This window comes from Daucus carota, chromosome 7, assembly GCF_001625215.2.
Source record: "Daucus carota subsp. sativus chromosome 7, DH1 v3.0, whole genome shotgun sequence".
In the NCBI taxonomy this organism is placed as follows: Eukaryota; Viridiplantae; Streptophyta; class Magnoliopsida; order Apiales; family Apiaceae; genus Daucus; species Daucus carota.
In genome coordinates, this window is record NC_030387.2 from 11,932,544 (window position 1) to 11,955,279 (window position 22,736).

General features: G+C 34.5%; 3 protein-coding genes across 3 annotated transcripts; 2 read left to right on the forward strand and 1 right to left on the reverse strand.

Annotated features, from left to right (window-relative positions):
• Nucleotides 1–389: 389 nt before the first annotated feature.
• Nucleotides 390–2,459, forward strand: LOC135147895 (uncharacterized). Its single transcript, XM_064081932.1, has 4 exons — nt 390–911; nt 996–1,184; nt 1,557–1,676; nt 2,136–2,459. The coding sequence occupies exons 1-4, from the start codon at nt 390–392 to the stop codon at nt 2,457–2,459; spliced, it is 1,155 nt and encodes a 384-aa protein (XP_063938002.1).
• A 1,773-nt stretch (nt 2,460–4,232) lies between these two features.
• LOC135147896 (uncharacterized) lies at nt 4,233–5,534 on the forward strand. Its single transcript, XM_064081933.1, has one exon. It carries the CDS (start codon nt 4,233–4,235, stop codon nt 5,532–5,534), a length of 1,302 nt encoding a protein of 433 aa, XP_063938003.1.
• A 15,013-nt stretch (nt 5,535–20,547) lies between these two features.
• LOC108194704 (uncharacterized) lies at nt 20,548–22,736 on the reverse strand. Its single transcript, XM_064081934.1, has 4 exons — nt 22,500–22,736; nt 22,358–22,393; nt 21,137–22,234; nt 20,548–21,056 (listed from the first exon to the last, which is right to left on the reverse strand). The coding sequence occupies exons 3-4, from the start codon at nt 22,062–22,064 to the stop codon at nt 20,548–20,550; spliced, it is 1,437 nt and encodes a 478-aa protein (XP_063938004.1). The 5' UTR covers nt 22,065–22,234; nt 22,358–22,393; nt 22,500–22,736.

Consider the following 22,736-nt stretch of genomic DNA (forward strand, 5'->3'; position numbering starts at 1 on the left):
TGAATCGTGTGTTGGGTTTCCCCCGTGCTAACTTTGTTAATGCTCCTGAAGAACCTGAGTTGATGCAGTTCTTCGAAACTATTCAATATCAAAGGGAAATTCATTTGTCTAAGATGACGAAAGGAAAACTGAAGCCAGAATGGGAGATCTTCTTCGACACGCTTGCTAAGGTGTTCTCTCCCACTGACAGGAGAAATTTTCACAACATATCCAAAATACTGCAAGTATTTGGAGTATGTATTGCTTTTAATCGTCAAATTGACTTTGGCACAACTATTCTGAAGGAGATTCTGAGGAAGATGGGACCACTTGGAAGTCGGAACGTGGAAACTAATGATAAAGTTGAATGCTTTTATCCATGATTCCTGATGTTGCTTTTAAATGATAAGATGACTGAAGGCGACAAGAACTTCTACTTCAATGCTGAAAGACTTAATGTCAAACAGACCAGTCTCAAGTTGATCAACAAACTGGCTAAAGGAAATAAGTACAACGAAGTTCCACTTATTGTTACTCCTTTTATGTCAGAGAGGTTCAATGCTCAAATTGTTCCTTATCAAGTTCAAGTGGCTCAACAACAACAACATCAACAACAACAGCAACAAGACCAGCAACTTCAACTTCAACTCCAACAACCACCTCAACCTCAAGATCAACAACAACAACAACAATCACCACATCATACCCCTGAACAATCACCAGTTCAATCACCAATCCCCCAACGACAATTTCCATCATATGAAGATGAGCCTCTACCATTTGACTTCTTTGAAGCTCAACCATCTTCATCTGCACCCACACAACCTACTGCTCAACCACAATACTCTCCACCAAGTCAATCAACCTCACAACCACTGCCATCAGATTCTGCTATCGATCCTGATCTTCAGGCATTCAGAGATGACTTACAGGTAGCTTAGGTACTTACTGACTTCTCATCTAACTTTAATATTGATATCTCTGATTATGGTTGTAACTTTGACTTGTTTTTCCAGCCTGCCAGCAATGAACCTGACAACACACAGGTTCATAACCCTGCTGATGATTCATTTCAGCCAACTGTCTCTTCTCCAAACACTTCAACCAACACTACTTCAAAACCTGTTAAGAAGGTTGCCAGAAAGAGGAGTTTAAGTAGTTTGATGGATCAACCCGCAGCTCTGTCTTCTCAAAAGAAACAAAGAGTAGAAGCCTCGGAGACAACTGCAGCCACATCCTCGCCTTCCCAAAAGGGCTTGGACACTGATATGGCAATACAGTCTCTGGATTCATTCTCTCAACAGAATGAAGCCATTGAAGTTGACCGTCCAGCCACGGTATCCTGTACAGAGTCTAGCACTGCTCTAGCACTCACGCTAGTGCAAAATCAACCCAATACACAGGTTACTACACTTTCTGAGAGCACAGTTTTTCAAAATAAAGTTACTATGTATGAAAACTTTGCTGATCACCCTTTCTTTCATGATCAGGAACTGCTCGGCAATGTGCAAGTAGATTTGCCGTCACTGGCTTCCGGAGGACAATTTGTTCCTCCACTACCTTTGAACCCATTTCAGGGAACATTGGTAGTATACACTGGTACAGCTGGAGCTATGAGTGAACCGAGAGATGAAAGGCAAACACCGAGCGATACACATGCACGTGAGGCTAGTGAAACAGCTTTGAGTGTACGTGAGGTGAGTGCACACACTAACACAGCTCCATTTGAGGAACAAATTGCAAGGTTACAAGCTGAACTTGCCCGGATAATTGCTGAGAATGAAAGGTTGAAAGGTGCACAACTGGTCACCTCAGAGAAGAAAGTAGAGGAGGAGCCATCCAGTTCGTACAGGGATGAGCTCAAAGCTGATATCCATTGTTTGACTGTCGAGATGAGATCCAACCATGAGCTCTACATGTCTAAATTTGATGAAATCGACAGCAAACTGGATCAACTTCTCAGGAACTCCAAGTCTGATGCTCCAACCTCCGGAGAGGATCCCTCAACTAAGGGGGAGAATAGAGACAAGGGAGGAGAAGACAAAGGAAACAGCTCCAATCAAAGCAATAAAGGGAACACTAACACCAATACTTCTGATTTTGCACCTGGCAGAGAAACTGAAAAGTCCAAAGGCAAACAACCCATGCATCAACAGGAAGACAATTATGATGCCTTTCCTAAGGAAATGGATGATGATGATGTGTTTGATGCCACTTACTGCCAAAATCATGAAGATGGTGCATTTGATGAAGCTTATGTGTTCCAGACTGAAGAGGAAGTTGTGGATCAAGAACATGAGGAGCTTGTGAGAAAGTTTAAGCAGGAGAATGAAGCTAGAAAGAGAAAGCTCAGGGACTTTCAAAAGCTTCTGGAGGACAAGCTCATTACTGAAGAGGAAATCAAGAAGGAAAAGCAAAAGATCTATGATGCTGCATGTGTGCAGAAGAATCTTGATGTGAAACATAAAGTATATACATAAACAAAGTTTATATCTTTCGAATATACTCAAATATATTTTGATACAAACGAACAACGATTTGTATCTTTTTACGAACTAAAGATTCGTAATAAATCTCGAAAACGAGATTAATATTTGACGACGGTCAAAATTAATTTTATTAAGCTTGATTCTATTCCCAACTATCATCGTATTGTTCCGTGGGAAGAAAATCTAAAAAGCTTACTTTAACTCTTTAACTTTACTTAGCACTAACATAGCAAACTAACTTATTTACTTTCCGCTATTTACTTTCTGCACTTTATTGTTATTATTTATTGTTGTTATAATTGCGGATTCTAGTTTGGCTATTTCATTATATTGTGCTAAAGTTAAAGAAAGACTACACTCTCTCTCTCCGCACTGAATCGATTATATCTAGTCTAAAAAGACTATATCAAGGGAAGAGTTGTATTAAGAAGAGTCCATAGCCAAAAGAGCTAAATCAAAAGACTCTCTTAAATCCTTACTTCGAAAATAGACGTATATTCGAAGTAATATATACTTAGTCAAAAAGACTAGTATTATACAAGTCTTAAGCGAGACTAAAGCTTATAAGACTTTTATTACTCCAACTATATACTCATATTTAGTATTGGAGTAAATCATCAAGTATACTTAAATCTTTCTAAATCATTCGGAAAGTATACTTTGAATATATATATCTTCAACATATATATATACCCACTATCGGCCTAGTTGTATCTAGTCCAAAACCCTTTTTATAAACTAAGGTTATTTGTTGTAGATATTGTTTTCTAAGTTTTGCAGTGAGGTGAAGTGAAGTGAGGTGATCTTCGTTCTAAGACCCAAGTCCTAGACGAGCTAACGGGGAGTTAGTCGTGTTTGCACCATGAGGAAGAGGAAAGACCCAAGACCTAAGACCTAAGATCCAAGACCCGCAAAAGTTTAGAAGTTCAAAGACTACACCCGGAGTACAACGACTTTGAGGAGGTGACGGGGAGTTACGCTCCAAGACGAGTCTTGTAAGTTTACATTTATAGTGAGGAGGTAACGGGAAGTTACGCTCCAAGATATATATTTGTAAAGGCTTCTCCGCCTACTGTAAAGGAGTTTCTTTATAGTAGAAAAAATCTCGAGTCCGGGGAGGAGCTCGGGGGACTGGAGTAGGGGTGAGTGGACTCCAAGTGTTGAGTTAGCCACCGTGAACCAGGATAAAATCTCGTGTGTCGTATTACTCTTACATGGCTTCCGCACACATAAACTGCCTATACTCTCGATAAAAGCTATTCAAAAGGGGGATAAATTTTATTACACCACATCAATTTTTAAATTGGTGATTAAGCTATTCAACCCCCCCCCTTCTAGTTTAAATTACACTCTATCGGGACCTAACATTTGGCATTAGAGCAGTTGCTTTTAAAAAGTGCTATTTGAATCTCAAGCACAAAGAAAAGTAGATCCGATATGGCTTATATAAATGCTATCGGTTGTAGTGAAGGTCTCTCAAATTCTAGACCTCCTCTATTTGATGGCACAAACTTTGCTACTTGGAAAACGAGATTTAGAATATATGCAAGATCTCAAGGAGTCAAAGTTTGGATGGCCATAGAAGATGGTACTATTATACCGACTAAAATAGTCGACGATACCATCATCGAAAAGAAAGTAAGTGAATACACTCACGAAGAAGAAGATAGAATGAATATCGCCGCAAAAGCGGAAATGGTTCTCACAAGTGCACTTGCGGAAAAAGAATATAAACGAGTAAACAATTGCAAGTCGGCACAAGAAATGTGGAACAAATTAGTAGTAACCTATGAAGGTACTACCGACATGAAAGATTCTCGAATGGACACATTGATCCAAGAATACGAGAACTTTAAACTCCAAGATGGAGAAAATATCATCGATATGGAAACTAGATTTACTCGAATAATCGATGAACTATCTCAACTCGGAAAGAACTATACACAAAATGAAAAGAATCGTAGAGTTCTTAAATCTCTACCTCCGAGTTGGAAAGTGAAAGTCACTACTATTAAAGAGATGCATAATCTCAATGACTATCACATTGATAATTTATTCGGAAACCTTCGTTCTTACGAAGAAGATAATATTCCGGATGTTGTCATTCCTAAAGTGGAAGACAAGAAGAAAAATATGGCACTAAAAGCTATATTAATCGACGAAGATGAAAATGATGAAGAATTAAATGAAGAACTTCAAAATCTCGATGAAAGTGAAATCGCTCTACTCACGAGACAACTTCGTCGTGTGCTTCAAAGCAAAGCACAAAGGTATGGAAAAGGCTTCCTAAAATCGAATAATCAACAAAGAGTATTTAACTCCAATGGAAGGCCTAATTACTCTCAAAATTATTCTCCAAACTACAAGAGTAATTTTCCTACCAACTCGGGCTATAACAAAGGCAAAACCAATCAAAGCCCAAATGGTTATAATACCAATAATTACACTCCTTCAAAACAAAAAGAACAAACTCCGGAGGAAACACAAGAAGTGTGTTTCGAGTGTAAACAACCGGGTCACTATAAACGAGAATGTCCTAAACGTTCGAAAGGAAGAATTCTCGTGGCCAAAAACGGTTGGGATTTAAGTGAAGATGAGGAACCTCCCGAAACAAGTGAAGAAGTGGTTAATCTATGTTTGATGGAAATTGAAGATGCTTCTACATCAACGGATCCTTCCACTACTAACCAAGAGGTAAGTATTTCTTTACCAACTTTAGTTGATATTCCTCCTCTTAAACTCTCTAATTTAAATTTGTCAAAAATGGAAAAGGATGAATTGATCAAGGTGCTAGTTGAAATGAATACTCGATATGATTATCTTGATCAATTATTTTTATCTACTTGGTCCGAGAAAGAAAAACTTGAAGATCTATATCAAACTCAACAAAAAGAGTTTTCTCGGATAAAGGAATCAAAAATTAAACTTGAAGAAGAAATGGTATCTCTTCAAGATTCCTTTAATCTTGATAACAACAAGACCAAGAATGAAATTACAAAGTTGGAAATTGAAAATATTTCCTTGTTATTGAAATCTAAAGAATGGAAGATGAGAAGCTTAAATTAAATGAAAACATTGGAAAGCTTCATGTTGATTTGCTAAATCTTAAAATATTAAATGAGTCAATGACTCAAGAAAAATCAACTACGAGTTATCAAAAAGATAAACTCGAAAATGAATTTGCTCATGTCCTTGAAGTAAAAGAAAAAGAGTTCAAAATAGAAACTCAAAAACTCAAGGATGCTCATTCCAACATCTTAGCACAATATATAGAATAAGAAAGAATTCTTAATGCTAAGATTGATGCCTTAATTAATGATAAAGAAGATCTTGAACGAACGATTCAAAGATTTACCAAAGGCAATGAAATGTTGGATAAAATGGTACATTCAAAAATATCCTACAACCGTGAAGGATTGGGATATGATAAAAATGCTCAAAGAAAGAGCAATGTTCAACCAAAAGTACAACCCTTTAGAATGGCTTCCAAGTCACCTACACTAAAATGCTCATATTGCAACAAAAATGGACATGAAGTTCAAAGTTGCAAATTCAAGAGTGGTGAATTTAAGGGGAAGCATATATGGGTTCGTAAAGGGTCAAATTAATGCCCCAAGGTTGAAAAACATGTACCATACAACAAAGTTGTAAATGAGCAAAGGCAACCAAGATTTAGTTATCGTCAACAATCTATTCCGTTTCAAAGAAGAAACACACGAAACAAGACCTTCTCTAATGGTCAAACTACCAAAATTTATCATGTACCAAGTTATGATTTCTATTCTCAAAATACAATGCATTATCCAAGTGAAAGAAATCATATGTATCAATATGAAAACTCTCAAAGATATAATTCGAGAGATACACGGTATTATGATAACTCAAGGTATCAAAGTAGGAACAATGCACCTCAAAATTATTATGCTTCAAGAAATGTGTTGCCTACTTCTAATCCTTATCTTTATTATGAAGTACTAACCCCAGGACCCTCAAGACAAAAGGGTACCTATAAATATACTTGATTTATCTTGTAGGAATCCTTTGTTGCTAAGCAAAACATGTGGTACCTCGATAGTGGATGTTCAAGGCATATGACCGGGAACAAGTCTCTCTTGAATGAAATTAAAAAGGTAACCGCTGGAGTCGTCACTTTTGGAGATAGCAGCAAAGGTAATATTATTGGCATTGGAAATATAGGAAATGAACATTTTAAGATTGCCAATGTACAATTAGTTACGGGATTGAAATACAATCTCCTCTCGATAAGTCAACTATGTGACAATGGCTACAAGGTGATTTTCTATCCATCACACTGTTCTATTCTAAATAAGGATGGAAAATTAGTGCTTACATGTCCTCGTAGCAAAAATGTCTATACTTGCGATATTAGCAAACATAATAATGTGTGCCTAATCACTACACAAGATGACCCATGGTTATGGCATCGAAGATTAGGACATGCTAATATGAAGTTGATTAAAACTATATCAACAAATGATCGTGTTAGAGGTATACCAAAATTAAATTATCAAAAAGATCATACTTGTGAGGCTTGTGAAATTGGCAAGCAAATAAGGGCATCTCACAAAGCTAAATTCATGGTATCAACCTCTAGACCTCTCGAGCTATTACATATGGACTTAATTGGTCCGGTGCCCGTACAAAGTCTCGGAGGATGTTCTTATACCTTGGTAATTGTTGATGACTTTTCACGATATACGTGGACGGAATTTCTCAAAGCCAAAAGTGATGCTTTTGAGTCTTTCTCGTCATTGTTCAAAAAGATTCAAAATCAACAAAATAATACCATCGTCTATATAAGAACCGATCATGGTAAAGAATTTGAAAATTCTAACTTCACTCAATTTTGTGAAGAAAATGGCATTACTCATAATTTTTCCGCACCATATACACCTCAATCAAATGGAGTTGTTGAAAGGAAAAATAGAACATTACAAGAAATGGCAAACACGATGCTTAATGAGTATCGTCGTCCTAAGTATTTTTGGGCCGAAGCTATGTCAACGGTTTGCCATATTCTAAATAGAGTTTTACTAAGACCAATTACACAAAAGACTCCATACGAGCTTTATTATGGTAAAACTCCAAAACTTAGTTACTTTAGAGTTTTTGGATGCAAATGTTTTATTCTAAACTCTAAAGATTACCTTACGAAATTTGATCCTAAATCAAGCGAAGGTATATTTCTCGGTTATTCCACAAATAGTAAGGCTTACCGAGTATTCAATCTCAAAACTCTTGTGGTGGAAGAATCTATGAATGTTGCATTTGACGAAACAAAACCACCCTCGAAATATATTGATCTTGTTGACAAAGAAGATGCACAACAAGATGAAGACATTATTCGACAATTCGAAAATATGGAAGTCGGGAATACCCCTCAAAATAATCCATTAGAATTGTTAAATACGGAAGATGAACTTCCTAAAGAAATTCCTATTATACGAAGTCATCCTTTAGATAACGTATTGGGTGATTTAAGTAAAGGAGTTCAAACGCGATCACAAGTACAAAACGTTGTGAACCATCTTAGTTTTCTATCACAAATAGAACCTAAGACTGCTAAAGCGGCTTTACTTGACGAGGATTGGATCTCTGCAATGCAAGATGAATTAAACCAATTTACTCGAAGTAAAGTGTGGGAACTCGTTCCAAAACCCGATGATACATCCATAATTGGAACAAAATGGGTTTTTAGAAATAAATTAGATGAAAATGGAACGGTTGTTCGAAATAAAGCAAGATTAGTTGCTCAAGGATATACTCAAATGGGAGGAATAGATTTTGATGAAACCTATGCTCCCGTGGCACGAATTGAAGCAATTCGAATGCTATTAGCATTTGCTTGTCATAAAGGTTTCAAAGTATATCAAATGGATGTTAAATCCGCCTTCTTAAACGGGATTCTCGAAGAAGAAGTTTATGTAAAACAACCTCCCGGTTTTGAAGATCCTATTAATCCGGAATATGTATATAAATTACATAAAGCTCTATACGGATTAAAACAAGCTCCAAGAGCTTGGTATGAAAGGTTAAGCAAATTCCTACTAGAAAATAAATTTAAAATGGGAACTGCCGATAAAACCTTATTTACGAGACAAGAAAAAGAAGATATATTACTTGTTCAAATATACGTAGACGATATCATTTTTGGATCAACAAATGATAATCTATGCAAGGAATTCTATGAACATATGAGTAAGGAATTCGAAATGAGTATTGATGGGAGAATTAAATTTCTTTTTGGGTTTGCAAATTAAGCAATCCAATGAGGGCATTCATATTTCACAATCAAAATACTGCAAAGAAATGCTCAAGAAATTTGAAATGAAAAATGCTAAACCTATTTAAATTCCCATGTCACTCTCGGATAAATTACCGGAAGATCCAAAAGGAATACCCGTTGACACTAAGAAATATCGTGGTATGATCGGAAGTTTATTATATATTACCGCTAGCCGACCCGATATTCAATACAGTGTTTGCAAATGTGCAAGATTCCAAGTGGCCCCCGAGGAATCACATTTATCCGCTTTAAAAAGAATATTAAGATATTTAAAGGGCACTGTTGATCTAGGCCTTTGGTATCCTAAAGGCGTACCATTTAATCTAGTATGCTATTCTGATTCGGATTATGCCGGACATTTAGTAGACAGAAAAAGCACTAGTGGTACGTGTCAATTTCTCGGTGGATGCCTAGTTTCGTGGTTTTCAAAGAAACAAAATTTCGTATCTATTTCAACCACTGAAGCTGAATATATAGCTGCTGCTAAATGTTGTGCTCAAATTTTATGGATGAAACAAACATTGGCAGACTATAATATTAAATTTGATGTCATATCAATATTATGTGACAACACGAGCGCTATTGATTTAAGTAAAAATCCCGTGTTACATTCACGATCCAAACACATAGATATACGACATCATTTTCTACGTGATCATGTCAATAAAGGTGACATAAAAATGACTCATATTGAAACTGAGTTCAATATCGCTGACATTTTCACTAAGCCGTTAAGTTCCGAAAGATTTGCCAAATTACGACTGGATTTAGGAATGTTGGAACCGGCTAAATAATATTTTAGCATACTCATTATAAAATAATAAATGAGTGCTACTCATTATTTTAGTTATTTCATGTACTTTAAATATCATTTTTAATTCGGTTTTTTCAAGTATACTCTAAAAATTCAGATTTGTCAATAAAGAAATTTATTGATCGGATTTTTCCTGAGTCAAAATTTGGGAGTTCATAATTGATTATTATATTTATTGTACAAGCAAATATTGATGAGCTATCAGAAATATTTGTGAAATTTCTAAATATGAGAATCATTCATAAATTATCATGCCAAAATGAATTACAATAATTATTCAAATATTAATAATCCCATAATATTATTCAAAGAAATTATCTAAATAATGGGAAATATTGTATTAAATTATTCCATATTATTGGAATTATTCTATGTTACAAAATTGTCCAACAAAGCTATCATATTAAAATTTGGACAAAATTGTAACAAATTCCAAATATCATTTCATTTACTATTATTATGTGTCAAAAATATTCCAAATATTTTAAAATATTCAAAATTATCCAAATCGTTTTTTAAGTTGTTTTTCAAAATTTTGGGTAATTTTGTTTGATTTTTAAAATTATTTTTCGAATATTTAAGTATATATTTTACAAAAAAGAAAATTCAGATACTGATTTTTGTTTTTAAAGTGTTATTTTCGGGTCAAGTACCCATGGATCCAACCTGACCCGACTTAAACCCTACGATCTGAACCGTTAAATGATTCTCTGTTTAGTTTTAGGGCGAATCATGGTCGCATGTTGGGTTTTGTACTGAAATCTTGATTTCAGTGTGAAATCGCGCATTCAACTAATGAATGCTGCGATATGACACGAAATCGACAGCTATACATCGATTAGATGTAGTGCATTGCGATTTTGAGTTGTTTTTCGAAAAGCCCTAATTAGGGTTCTTGAGTTTTTCGAAACCCTAGCTCAAATCGGCATGTATTAGACCTAATTGATGGTTTATCTAACGATTTTATGCAGGTTTGAAGCATTTTAATTCGATTTGGTGTCCAAATCGACTTAGGGTTCATGGCGGCAAATTGATTTCGGTGTTTAAATCGCTTGAATCTGTAAACACAGCCTCCGATTTATGTATTCTGGTAAGTCTCGAGTCGATTCGAGGCCTCGAGCTCAGGTAACATCGAAACCCTACTCTCCATTTTTGTTCCTTTACTAACATTCGGTGTTGAGTGTTTTTACAGGAGATGTGAGGAGATGAAAATGGAAAAGAGAGCTGCTGGAATGAAGAGAAGACAGGAATGCGTTCTGTAATATACCTTGTGTATATGTTACAAGGTAAGTCCTCAAGTGGTTTCGAGGCCTTGAGGCTAGGTAAGATTCGAAACTCAAATATATATATATATATATATATATATACATATATATATATAGTTTTAATTTGACTGTGGAGGATGGGATTTGTTGGCATATTGATGGCTGTTGGATTGTTGGTTTGTTGGACTGTTGGCGGCTGTTGGATTTGTTGCTTGTTTGATGGATTTCATTTTATGTTCTGTGATTTTTGTGTTCGATATGTGATATGAATCAATTTGACTGTTGGATTTTGAATTCTGGTTGATTATGTACTATGTTAAAATTTTGATGAAATTGAATCTTTTGTCAGTTTTAAAATTGGTGAAATTTGGATTTTAGGCTAAAATTTGATTTGATATTATGTGAATATTGAATTCTGTTAATACCTGAACTTAATTGCCTAATTTGATGGTTTAAGCTTAAAGTCAGATTAATTTAAGTCTTAAAATTGGTGTTTAGACTATATTTGACTGCTTAAGTCTTTAGTGTTGACCTTAAGTTGGACTTGTAAATTGAATTTGTCACTATTAACTGGATTAATTGTTTATGTTAAAACAGAGTATTAAGGTCTGGTGTAACTTGAGTTGTGGAAATTGTTTTTAATTAACTTACTTCTCCACTAAGTGATTAAAATATTATTAAAACTGAACTTTTCTGAATGAATCATGTGACCTCTGCTGAGTTTGTCCCCTGCACTGCTATACTTGAGTATTTGCCTACTTGTGCTTAGTCATGTGATAATATATTAATATTAACTTGAAGGAAAGTCAATTGTATTTTGCTGATGATGTGTCCTCTGCAACTTGAACTTGTGTTATTATATTGATGAGGTGTCCTGTGCTGGTTAATTTTGAGTTTAGTATATACATGATGTGTCCTTTGCTGATTATATCTAATACATGTGTTCCGGTATGCTTAAGTGAATGCTGCTTAGTGAAGATATGTCTACTCTTGTTACTCACTTATGTATATTAACTTGTGTGTATGAATTATGTTCTCTGCCTAGGTAAATATATTCATAAATGGTTAATATAGGCAGAATATATATAAATTAAGTAGAAATATCCTAAGATAGGACACTACACACACCATGCCCATGCATTAAGACTTGGCTTGGGTCCTATGAGCCCCTGAGTATCTGGATCACTGGTGCATCTGGTCACTAGATTTAGGCTAGAAAGTTAATGCATTAGGACTTAATCTCTGTGATGAATGACATAGCATCTACATCATATCTGTGTGTATGTATTTCTTGACTGCTTAAGCTGATATGTATGTGTCTGCTTGTATTTAATTGATAACTTGGAACCTTATGCATATTCAAACTGGTATATGTAAATGGTTGCATGCATTAAATGAATTCTGGAGTGTGTCATATGTAGAGTTGCTTATTATCTGCCTATTTGTATAGATATCATCATCTGTTTTGAACTCTGTGGTATTAACTTGATTTGAAAACTCTCTTAAGCAAGCTGATATCCCAGTTGTTTCTTATGGCCACCATTTTACACTAAGTCAGATCATTAAATGTGATATATGCTAAATGTTTTGTATGTATACATGACTGCACATATCATATACACACACTCTCACTTATATGCATGCTGTCTCACACAATCTGATGTATATGTATCTAACTGCCATATATGTGTTTGCTTGATCACTCACATTACTTGATATGTACCACTCTGTCTCATATATGCATGACTGAACTACTTGATATATGCTTTCAATGCTTATATGTGCATGTTTTAAACACACACACACACTCATGACATGCAACTGATTTTTTTTTCTATAAATAGACTTGCATGACTTTCAAAACTCACACCACCTTTCTGTTTTCAAAAACCTCTATGCATGGAATTCAAAAAGCTAAACTCTAATCCCTCTTCCAAACCTCTCCATACTCTCCCTCTTTTACAAAACATGGAGAGAAGATTTTATTCTGAAAATCACAACCATGATTTCCAAACTATCAATGGCAAACCTCTTCATACTTATCATAAAAAGCAAAAACAAGTGCATCAAAACTCTTCTCACAACCACAATTCTAAACTGCATATGCATAAGAATGTCACCTCTGCACCAAACACTCAAGCTTCTAGGCGCACACACACTCCAAATGCTAAACCTACTGTGAATGCTCCTAAAAGTGTGTTAGTTGATCCATCCAATCTGTCTAAGCTTGATAACATGCTTTTAAATGTGCAACCTGGTATGATGATCTATGTTCCTCAGAATGGTGTGGTGCATAACATGTTCTTATCTGCTAAGTGGGAAAACATGATATTTTATAGAGGTCAAAACTACTTTGTGCATTTGATTGGTGAATTCTATGGTAATATGGTGGTTCAGAAGGGGATAGATGATGTTCTTAAGATAAGTACTGTAGTGCATAACAAAAACATGCTTGTTGATGTTAATACTCTGAATAGATGCCTTAAGTTAGGTGAGAATGTGCCATGTCAGCCTTGCATCAACATATATGAGAAATTTGTGTTTGATAAGAAGGAATTTGAGTTGCTTGTTGGGTATTTTTGTGATAGTGATGTTCCTGTGGATTTGTGTGATAGAAACTGTGCCATTGAGTTTCATCACTTTATTCCTTTGTACCAACAGCTTGCTATAATTATTAGGTCAAATCTGTTGCCTAAGCCTAAGAATACTCAGTTCTTTGATTTTGTGGATTTGAAGGTTATGTTTCAGTTGGCTACTAATCAGGTTGAGTTTAACATTAATTATGTGATTCTGATTAATATGATTATGGCTTTTGAAGTTGAGTACATGCCTTATGGTTTGCTTTTAACTTCCTTGTTTGAGCTGTATCATATTGCCATGCCTAGAGTGCTAGCTGAAAGAATTGAGTACTGTGACATATCTAGTTTGGTTAAGCACCAGGTTTCCCTTAGTGATTGCAAACCTTTAACTGTCACTCCTGTTTGTATTACTCCTGAGGTGATGATAATTGGTAGTAAGCAAACTGCAAATAAGTCAAATTCTGAATTTGATAAGCTTAAGGAAGAGGTTAACAATCTTAAGGAGATAAACCTATTTATTATGGCAAGGTTAGATCAGTTAGAGAACAAGTCTAAGGAAGACTCTACTGTTGGTAATGCTGAGGGTATAGATGAGAAAATGGATAGGTTGTTTAATGAGGATATGGTAAAAGAAATGGCTGAAAAATCTGATAAGTTGGTTGTTGAAACTGGTAAATCTGATGCTGTGATGCTTCCTAGCTTGAATGATTTGTCTGATGAGTTGGGATTTGTTGATGTTGAGGAGCCTGAGAAGGCTTAGATCTGTTTTAAATGCTGTTATTGTTTGGGAATGTTGGCTTCTTGGTCTTGTTTTAGCTGGTTTTTGAGGCTGCTGAAGTTGTTCTGTGACTGGAAGTGCTCTGTTTTGCTGGTTCTCTAACCACTTTAAGTGGTTCTGTGATGTTTTAGTTTGTGGATGCTGGTATAATCTCAGTTTTCTGAGATATGTATGTGGTTTCTTGTGGTAAGCCTCTTGTAACAGTGCAGGTTGTAGTCCATTTTATGGACTGATTTTGGTATATAAATCTGCAATATATATATATATATATATATATATATATATATATATATATTTATTTAACTCTGCTAGTTTGCTTTCTTAACATGCCTATGCTATAATTTGATATGAAATGCATGCTGGTGTTAGTTTTATTTGAGATTTCTCTTATTTTGCTGATGCATTTTTAAAATTATAAAACTCTTTGCAAACTTGTATCTTGCCATGATCTGTATGTTCACATAAGTCTGTAATTTCATGTTAATGTCAAAACTCTAGATTTTAATGGATATGTAAAACTGAGTCTTGTTTTTTTCTCCTGGAAAACATGTTCCTTACAAGTATTAATCTAATATGATCTTGTGATATTATATATGTTTTCAACTCATTCGATTTGCAGGTTTTCAGTATCTTTTTGTACTTCAAATTTTGTACACTGTAACTTACACTTGACTTGTACAAATTTCATGAATTAATGAAAGTTCAGTTTTGAGATTTTATTTCAGCATCTTATTGCACTTGTCTCATATTAATTCCCTTACAAGGGTTGTCTTCGTTTTTGATATAATATACCAGCATTATTTGCTCAAAAACGAATAACTATCACTTATAGATTTAAGAAAGCAAAAAGCCTCAAAGTGATAAAATATGAATCGAATAAACTCAAAAGATTATTATCTTATCGATTCAAATATTCTAGCTCGAAAACATTACACGAAATAATTCGAATTTTAAGAGCTTATATTATCAAAGTTCGAAAATGGGATATACTTAAGAACTTGATATATTTCGTAGCAAAACTGAATCAAAAATAAAAGAAAAACTCAAATCTTGAGTTAAGCAGAAGAATTTCTCAAAAAGTTTTGTCAAAATTAAAAAAAAAAAATACACATACGACTTTCGAATATAAAAGATCAATACAAAAGAGGAAGGAGCCATTTTTCAAAGAAAAGAGACATTCCTACCAAAATAGGAGGAGTTATTTTGGCTCATTAGAAGGATGTATTATCTTCATGACCAAAGTATTTAAAGAAACATCTAAAATTTAGTCAACAAGTAAGGGGAAGCAAATCAAAGAAAATTATATCTTCCTTACAATATATTCTCGTCTACAAAAAGATGTTAAATATTGAACAAAAAGAAAATATAATTCTTATGGAAAGAGACGTACTTTTTGGAAGTCAAAGTACAAATATTCTACGAAACAATCGTACCTATCTAAAAGGGAAAAGATTATTTTTGGTTTTTATCAACCAAAAGGGGAAGAGACGTGCAATACATCAAAATTTAAAAATTTTGATTGCACGATCAAAAAATAAAATTTTCCAAAGATAGAGAAAAAAAAATTTTGGTTTAAAATTTTAAAATTGTCTATGTATCTAACCAATTTCTTTTCAAGGTACCGCTATTGGAATCACGAGGATGATAAGTTTTTGCTATCAGGATTGCGAAAACTACAAGTAACATTTCTGAACCCTATTATGTGCCTATGTGAAAATTATTCATGCATACACTAAGGGGAAGCACACACTTGTAAAATTTAAATTTTAGGTTTGTTTGATAAATACCAAAAAGGGGAAGATTGAAAGGATATCTTCGATATTAATTTATTTTGGTATTTATAAATAAACGTAAAATTTAAATCACCTAGTAATCCTCCCAATAGGACATTAATTTGCATGATTATCCTTAAGTGGAAAAGTTATTTCTAGCAAGTTATTTGAAAAATCATTTTATATTTCTTCGTTTCAAAATACCTATTTTTAAGAAATATATTTTCACGCAATATTCATGCTGAGGGATATCGCCACTCTACGATATTTCCCTATCTTCATATTGCAAAATTAAACTCGCATGAAAATCGAAAAAGGATTATCAAGATTTGATATTCTTTAGAACCCTCATGTAACATTATTTTTTAAATCTCTTAATTAAAGTAATTTATTCCCTGATTTACCAATTCCTATTTTACGGGATAAATTATCTTTAATTATCCAAAAATAAATCTTTCATTCCAAAAATTGTTTTCTATCCAAAAGAAAGATTTACTCTATCAAAACATTAATATTTGGATGGTCAAATATTAATATTCATTTTTTTTTCTTGGTTTATTAAACATTTTCTCCAAGGTCTCTCAAATTATTCATTTTTCGGAGAAAATTATTTTAATAATTAGAGTGTGCTTTAAAATTGTCAAAACCATGATTTATCATGATTCTTATTATTCTAAGTTTTTTGGTATCAAAAATTAGTCAAGGGTCTACTCGTTTTGACCAAATACTAATTTTCACCGTTTACGTACATTTCCTTATTTATCGAAGGAAATTAATTTAAATACTCAAAAATATTTCCATAAACTCCAAACTATTTTATTCTCAAGGAAATATATTTGTAGTATTTATCCAAGTCAAAATTCTAGCCAAAAACGTTTTACAAATCGTCAAAAGGATTTACGTATTTTATTCATACCCGAAAAGCTGTTTTTACCGTTTTAATTCCGGATGAAATACTTCCACTTGCTAGAATGACTTGAAACTTTGGGGATGTCATTTTTATGATGTGATGTATGTTAGGTAAAAGTTTCGTGATTTTTGGAGAATGTTTGTCGGGGTGTGTTTCCGAACGGTTGACCCGAGAAGCTTTGACTGAGCGTTTGACCTAGGAGACTTTGACCAAAAATTTCCAAACTTCACAGATTTCCATTTTCCAATATTTAGAAAATTGTCATATTTTTTTTGGATTTATTGGAGATGTTTAGAAATAAGCTAGTTTTAATTAAATATACTTAATCGTTAATTAATAGTTAATTGGGTTGCATTGGGGTGTGTGCCTTATCCTCTTCCAAGCATTAAGTGCTGAGATAAGATGTCACATGTTGGTTGTCAAGTTGCTAGGCTAGTAAACAAGAACAATGTAGTCATCCCTTACATCACCTACCCATTTACATCATCCCTTACATCACCTTCCACTACCCACTACCCCAAAATTTCTCTATAAATACCACCCCATCCCCATTCATTTTCCACACAAGCTAAAGAGCTAATTAGTTGCTGGGAATTTTAGAAGTATCCTCTCCTTCATCTCTACAAACACTCTCTACAAATACTTCTTCTCTAAAACCTCTTTTCTTATACATATAAATTTATATATATAAGGTTTTAGTTATATAAGCTTAGTTCAACCAACCAAGCGCTCTCCCAACCCAACTAGCTCAACCACTAATACTTTAGGCCTCCCGTAGGGCTGCCCAAGTTCCGCCACTAAGCCAAAATCCGGCCGAACCTCCGGCGAATTTTTCCGGCGAACTTTCCGATCGTTTTTGTAAGTGGTTATTATTTTAGCTTCGATCCGAGTCTTAACCGACCATTATATATACAATAGCTCGTTATTATTCTCGATCTATTCATCTTAAAGCTCTTCATCTTATATCTCTTATAAAAGAGATTTCATATTTCGAATTAAATTCAAACACGAACTAACAAAGTCGTGTTATTCGAAATATAAATATATATACACGAACTATAGATTCGGTGTATATTTAAACGAACTAAGATTCGTTATATTTGAGTTATATACATAAACAAAGTTTATATCTTTCGAATATACTCAAATATATTTGATACAAACGAACAACGATTTGTATCTTTTTACAAACTAAAGATTCGTAATAAATCTCGAAAACGAGATTAATATTTGACGACGGTCAAAATCAATTTTATTAAGCTTGATTCTATTCCCAACTATCATCGTATTGTTCCATGGGAAGAAAATCTAAAAAGCTTACTTTAACTCTTTAACTTTACTTAGCACTAACATAGCCAACTAACTTATTTACTTTCCGCTATTTACTTTTTGCACTTTATTGTTATTATTTATTGTTGTCATAATTGCGGATTCTAGTTTGGCTATTTCATTATATTGTGCTAAAGTTAAAGAAAGACTACACTCTCTCTCTCCGCACTGAATCGATTATATCTAGTCTAAAAAGACTATATCAAGGGAAGAGTTGTATTAAGAAGAGTCCATAGCCAAAAGAGCTAAATCAAAAGACTCTCTTAAATCCTTACTTCGAAAATAGACGTATATTCGAAGTAATATATACTTAGTCAAAAAGACAAGTATTATACAAGTCTTAAGCGAGATTAAAGCTTATAAGACTTTTATTACTCCAACTATATACTCATATTTAGTATTGGAGTAAAACATCAAGTATACTTAAATCTTTCTAAATCATTCGGAAAGTATACTTTGAATATATATATCTTCAACATATATATATACCCACTATCGGCCTAGTTGTATCTAGTCCAAAACCCTTTTTATAAACTAAGGTTATTTGTCGTAGATATTGTTTTCTAAGTTTTGCAGTGAGGTGAAGTGAAGTGAGGTGATCTTGGTTCTAAGACCCAAGTCCTAGACGAGCTAACGGGGAGTTAGTCGTGTTTGCACCGTGTGGAAGAGGAAAGACCCAAGACCTAAGATCCAAGACCCGCAAAAGTTTAGAAGTTCAAAGACTACACCCGGAGTACAACGACTTTGAGGAGGTGACGGGGAGTTACGCTCCAAGACAAGTCTTGTAAGTTTACATTTATAGTGAGGAGGTAACGGGAAGTTACGCTCCAAGATATATATTTGTAAAGGCTTCTCCGCTTACTGTAAAGGAGTTTCTTTATAGTAAAGAAAATCTCGAGTCCGGGGAGGAGTTCGGGGACTGGAGTAGGGGTGAGTGGACTCCAAGTGTTGAGTTAGCCACCGCGAACCAGGATAAAATCTCGTGTGTCGTATTACTCTTACATTGCTTCCGCACACATAAACTGCCTATACTCTCGATAAAAGCTATTCAAAAAGGGGATAAATTTTATTACACCACATCAATTTTTAAATTGGTGATTAAGCTATTCAACCCCCCCCCCCCCTTCTAGCTTAAATTACACTCTATCGGGACCTAACAAATATTTTTTTATGAATATATTAGTTAAAAAAAATTTGTAAATGAGGGGTCATAAATAAGTGGAAAGTGTCATTAGCGTAAATATTTATGTGCAACTACCCTAATTAATGATATTTAATATGTTGAATATAATAAATAAATCATATTGGCATTCTTGTAATTATAAGTTAAATAGGGGTATAATGGACATTTCACGCCTAATTTTTTTGCTCTTTTTGCCCTGACTGCAATTTAATATATAGAAGTAGATTTATAATCAGTAGTTTATCAAAGCTAATCTTTAGTCGACATCAACCTTGGAGAGTCAAGACACATGTATACACATGTCTACAGATTAAAACTATTTATAACCAGCATTTTGCCGTAGCCCATCCTTAGCGAATAGTTAGCATTTTGCCGTAGCCAATCCTTAGCTGTTTGCTTGCTTTCAATTGATTGGGGAACATGTTAATAGACCAGAGAAAACCATTAGTCTAGCTTGCAGTGTCATGGCCCTTCAGGCAATATTTAAATAAATATTTCAATGAGCGTGAGCTGTTGCACACTTCCAAGTTTATATGACAGTGAAATCGTATCAGTAAGTCTCTGTGATACGGCACAACATATTGGTTATCCAAGACGACACCTTTTTTCTTTACAGTAGGATTCAGTCGTCTACGACGATACACGGGAAACCCACAATCATCAAAAAAAGTATTACCATTAAATCTGCAAAGACGAAAATGAGAATATTTTTAGTTCTTTATATTTGTGGATATTTAATATAAAATAAAATTGCACAGGTCAGTGAGACGTAAAAATACAATGTCTTAAATGTGTGTGGTATGTGTCGACACGTGTTTTTTAAAGAATACCTCTTTGGAAAATGTCTTGTACATTTCCCTTTATGCATACATGGTGAAAATTTATATAGGTCACCACATGGCCCGTGAATCATAAATTTCTTGACGATATGATATCCAACTGGATCAATGGTACGATCAGGTATTTCAGCAGATATCAGCTCATCAATCTGATCAACACGTTTTGGTCTATTGCTAGGGTGCAGCCATATCAACATGTGCGTATGTGGGAGTCCCCTTTTTTGAAACTCGATTACATGCATGACTATGGAAAAATGTATGTTAAAATCTACATAATTTAATTATTCAACATGGAGTAGATAATCAGTAAAAAATATTATATAAACGTGAGATATTGCAAAAATAATAATTACCTCCGATGCATTTTCCAAAATAGTTCTTATTCTTGATCAAATCAATTAACTGGTCGAGTTTTAGTTTAAAGACTCGGGCAATAATATCTGGAGCATCAACAACATCAATGCCAGGTTTATGTTTGAGCATCTCCTTTATCTCTGGCCACTGTGTGTTGCAAGTCATTGTCAAGAATAAAGATGGATGACCAATTGTGCGACATATTGCCAAAGAATCCTTGAAATACTGGTTCATGTATCTAGCTGATCCTGTGAAAGTGGCAGGGAGTATAACGTTCTGTCCTTTTGTAGAAGAATCAGTATCACCTTGCCTTATAAAATCACGTATAGATTTATACAAATCTGAGCGGATCACGTGTTGGTGTGTTCTAATCCAGTCTAACCTGTACTGTTCGACTGCAGCAAATGCATCAACTACAAACTGCTGCCATAACCTACCACCAAGATGCATAGTCATTCCTGAAGATGAGAAAACAAAAAACCAAATGAATATTAGATAGTGTGACAAATTGGACAGAAGAGCTGTATTTATACCTTACCCTGATTAGGACGTATCATTAATTTGTATGCATAATATTCTTTCATTGACACCTTGTCCCTGTGGTGTGGTTCAGTTTCATCTGCGTCTATGTTGACATTTTTTGTTGTCCTGGCCGGCTTACCATGTAGTGGAATGTTAAGGTGAAATCCATCATCTCCATAGGGGAAGAGCAAAGGATACTGCAGAGACATGAATTGAGCACATGTCTCGTAAACTCTTTTAAGATATAATTGTTTTGTTTCAACAATCAAATCTCTATAAGGTGATTCATCCTCAACATTTCCTACAATCAATGCTGCAACCTCGTTGGAAGCAATAACATGATTAGCCCTTCCAGACGCTGACTGAGATGATATCAATTGTAACCTGAACTCTTCTGGCTCCTGAAGATTAAACCGCTGCCTTGCCATGCGGAAACCACTGGCCAACTTATTATGATCATCCATCATTTGAACCAAAGCAGCAACAATTTCTGGATCCATTTCATTACTACCTGGGAATGCATTAAGACGATTATCAACCTCATTTTCCGTATCATATATGTACAACTGGCAAAACTTAGGATTTTCCCCGTCTGTTGGCTTGAGAGTGCCGAGTAAATGGTAGTTTTGACCATTAAGTTTGAAGCAAAATGGACCTCCACCATCATTCACAGAACGATCAATTTTGCCACCCATGGAAGTGAAATGGAACATGGAATTGTAGGTCCTGATGTTCTTTTTGAAATGTTCTGATTTTACACCATTTGATAATAGGTCATCCAAGTATGGAGGGGGGTGCCTTTCTGCAGGGAGCTCAATCATACCATCTCTACAACAAAGAGAGAAAGTTGGTTCATTATGTTTAGCACCTTTGTTGTTGCGCTCCTGATTCCACATGACTGCTTGACACTTGCGACAAATTTTAGAAGGCTTTCCGAGGTCCATGTAGCCATCCCATAAACCTAAACAATTGAATTTAATACAACACTCATATAAATTGGTCTGTTCAAAGGACTATATAATCTGTTGAGAGGCAGTATAAATGATAATCTGAAAACCTTCAGGGATTGCATCATCATCAGGGTCATCGCATTCAACATTCTCTCCTCTACATGCTGTTAAAACAATGCAGAAAAAACATGCATTTATAAGACATAAATAGACTATTATGTGTAAAAAATATTATTAATGAAACCCAGGTGTATAAAAATATAAAATTGAGTTGTTTGATTGCATACGTTCCTCATCTTCATCTACATCAGTACAGTCGCCATCTGTATAACACAATTTATAATACTCTTAAAGTTAGACATTAGAAGCATGCATAATAAACTTTAACTGACAAAAAATGAAATGGACGAAGATATCAAATTTACAAACCATTAAAAAATTGTGCATCATTGGGATTATAGGCTGAATCATGATATTGGGTTGTATCATTCTCAGTAGCAGAGGAAGATGCTTGATACGGGTGTGCCGATCCATTTTTGGTTTTCCAGTTAGACTCTGGAGAGTTCACTATATTTTGCTCGAAATATGATCATGATATTAACAAATTAATTAGTGTAAAGAGAATATATATATAGAGTAAGTGAAGTACCTGCATCAGCATTCATA

Bases quoted from the DNA above. Each gene is read 5' to 3' on its own strand.
- LOC108194704 (XM_064081934.1), bottom strand. From the start codon at position 22,064: ATGGACCTCGGAAAGCCTTCTAAAATTTGTCGCAAGTGTCAAGCAGTC. The intron at 21,057-21,136 runs GTAAGGTATAAA...TCTCATCTTCAG, and splicing joins AATGATACGTCCTAATCAGG to GAATGACTATGCATCTTGGT.
- LOC135147896 (XM_064081933.1), top strand. From the start codon at position 4,233: ATGTGGAACAAATTAGTAGTAACCTATGAAGGTACTACCGACATGAAA.
- LOC135147895 (XM_064081932.1), top strand. From the start codon at position 390: ATGACTGAAGGCGACAAGAACTTCTACTTCAATGCTGAAAGACTTAAT. The intron at 1,185-1,556 runs GTAGAAGCCTCG...AACCCATTTCAG, and splicing joins CTTCTCAAAAGAAACAAAGA to GGAACATTGGTAGTATACAC. The intron at 1,677-2,135 runs GTGAGTGCACAC...ATGCATCAACAG, and splicing joins CAGCTTTGAGTGTACGTGAG to GAAGACAATTATGATGCCTT.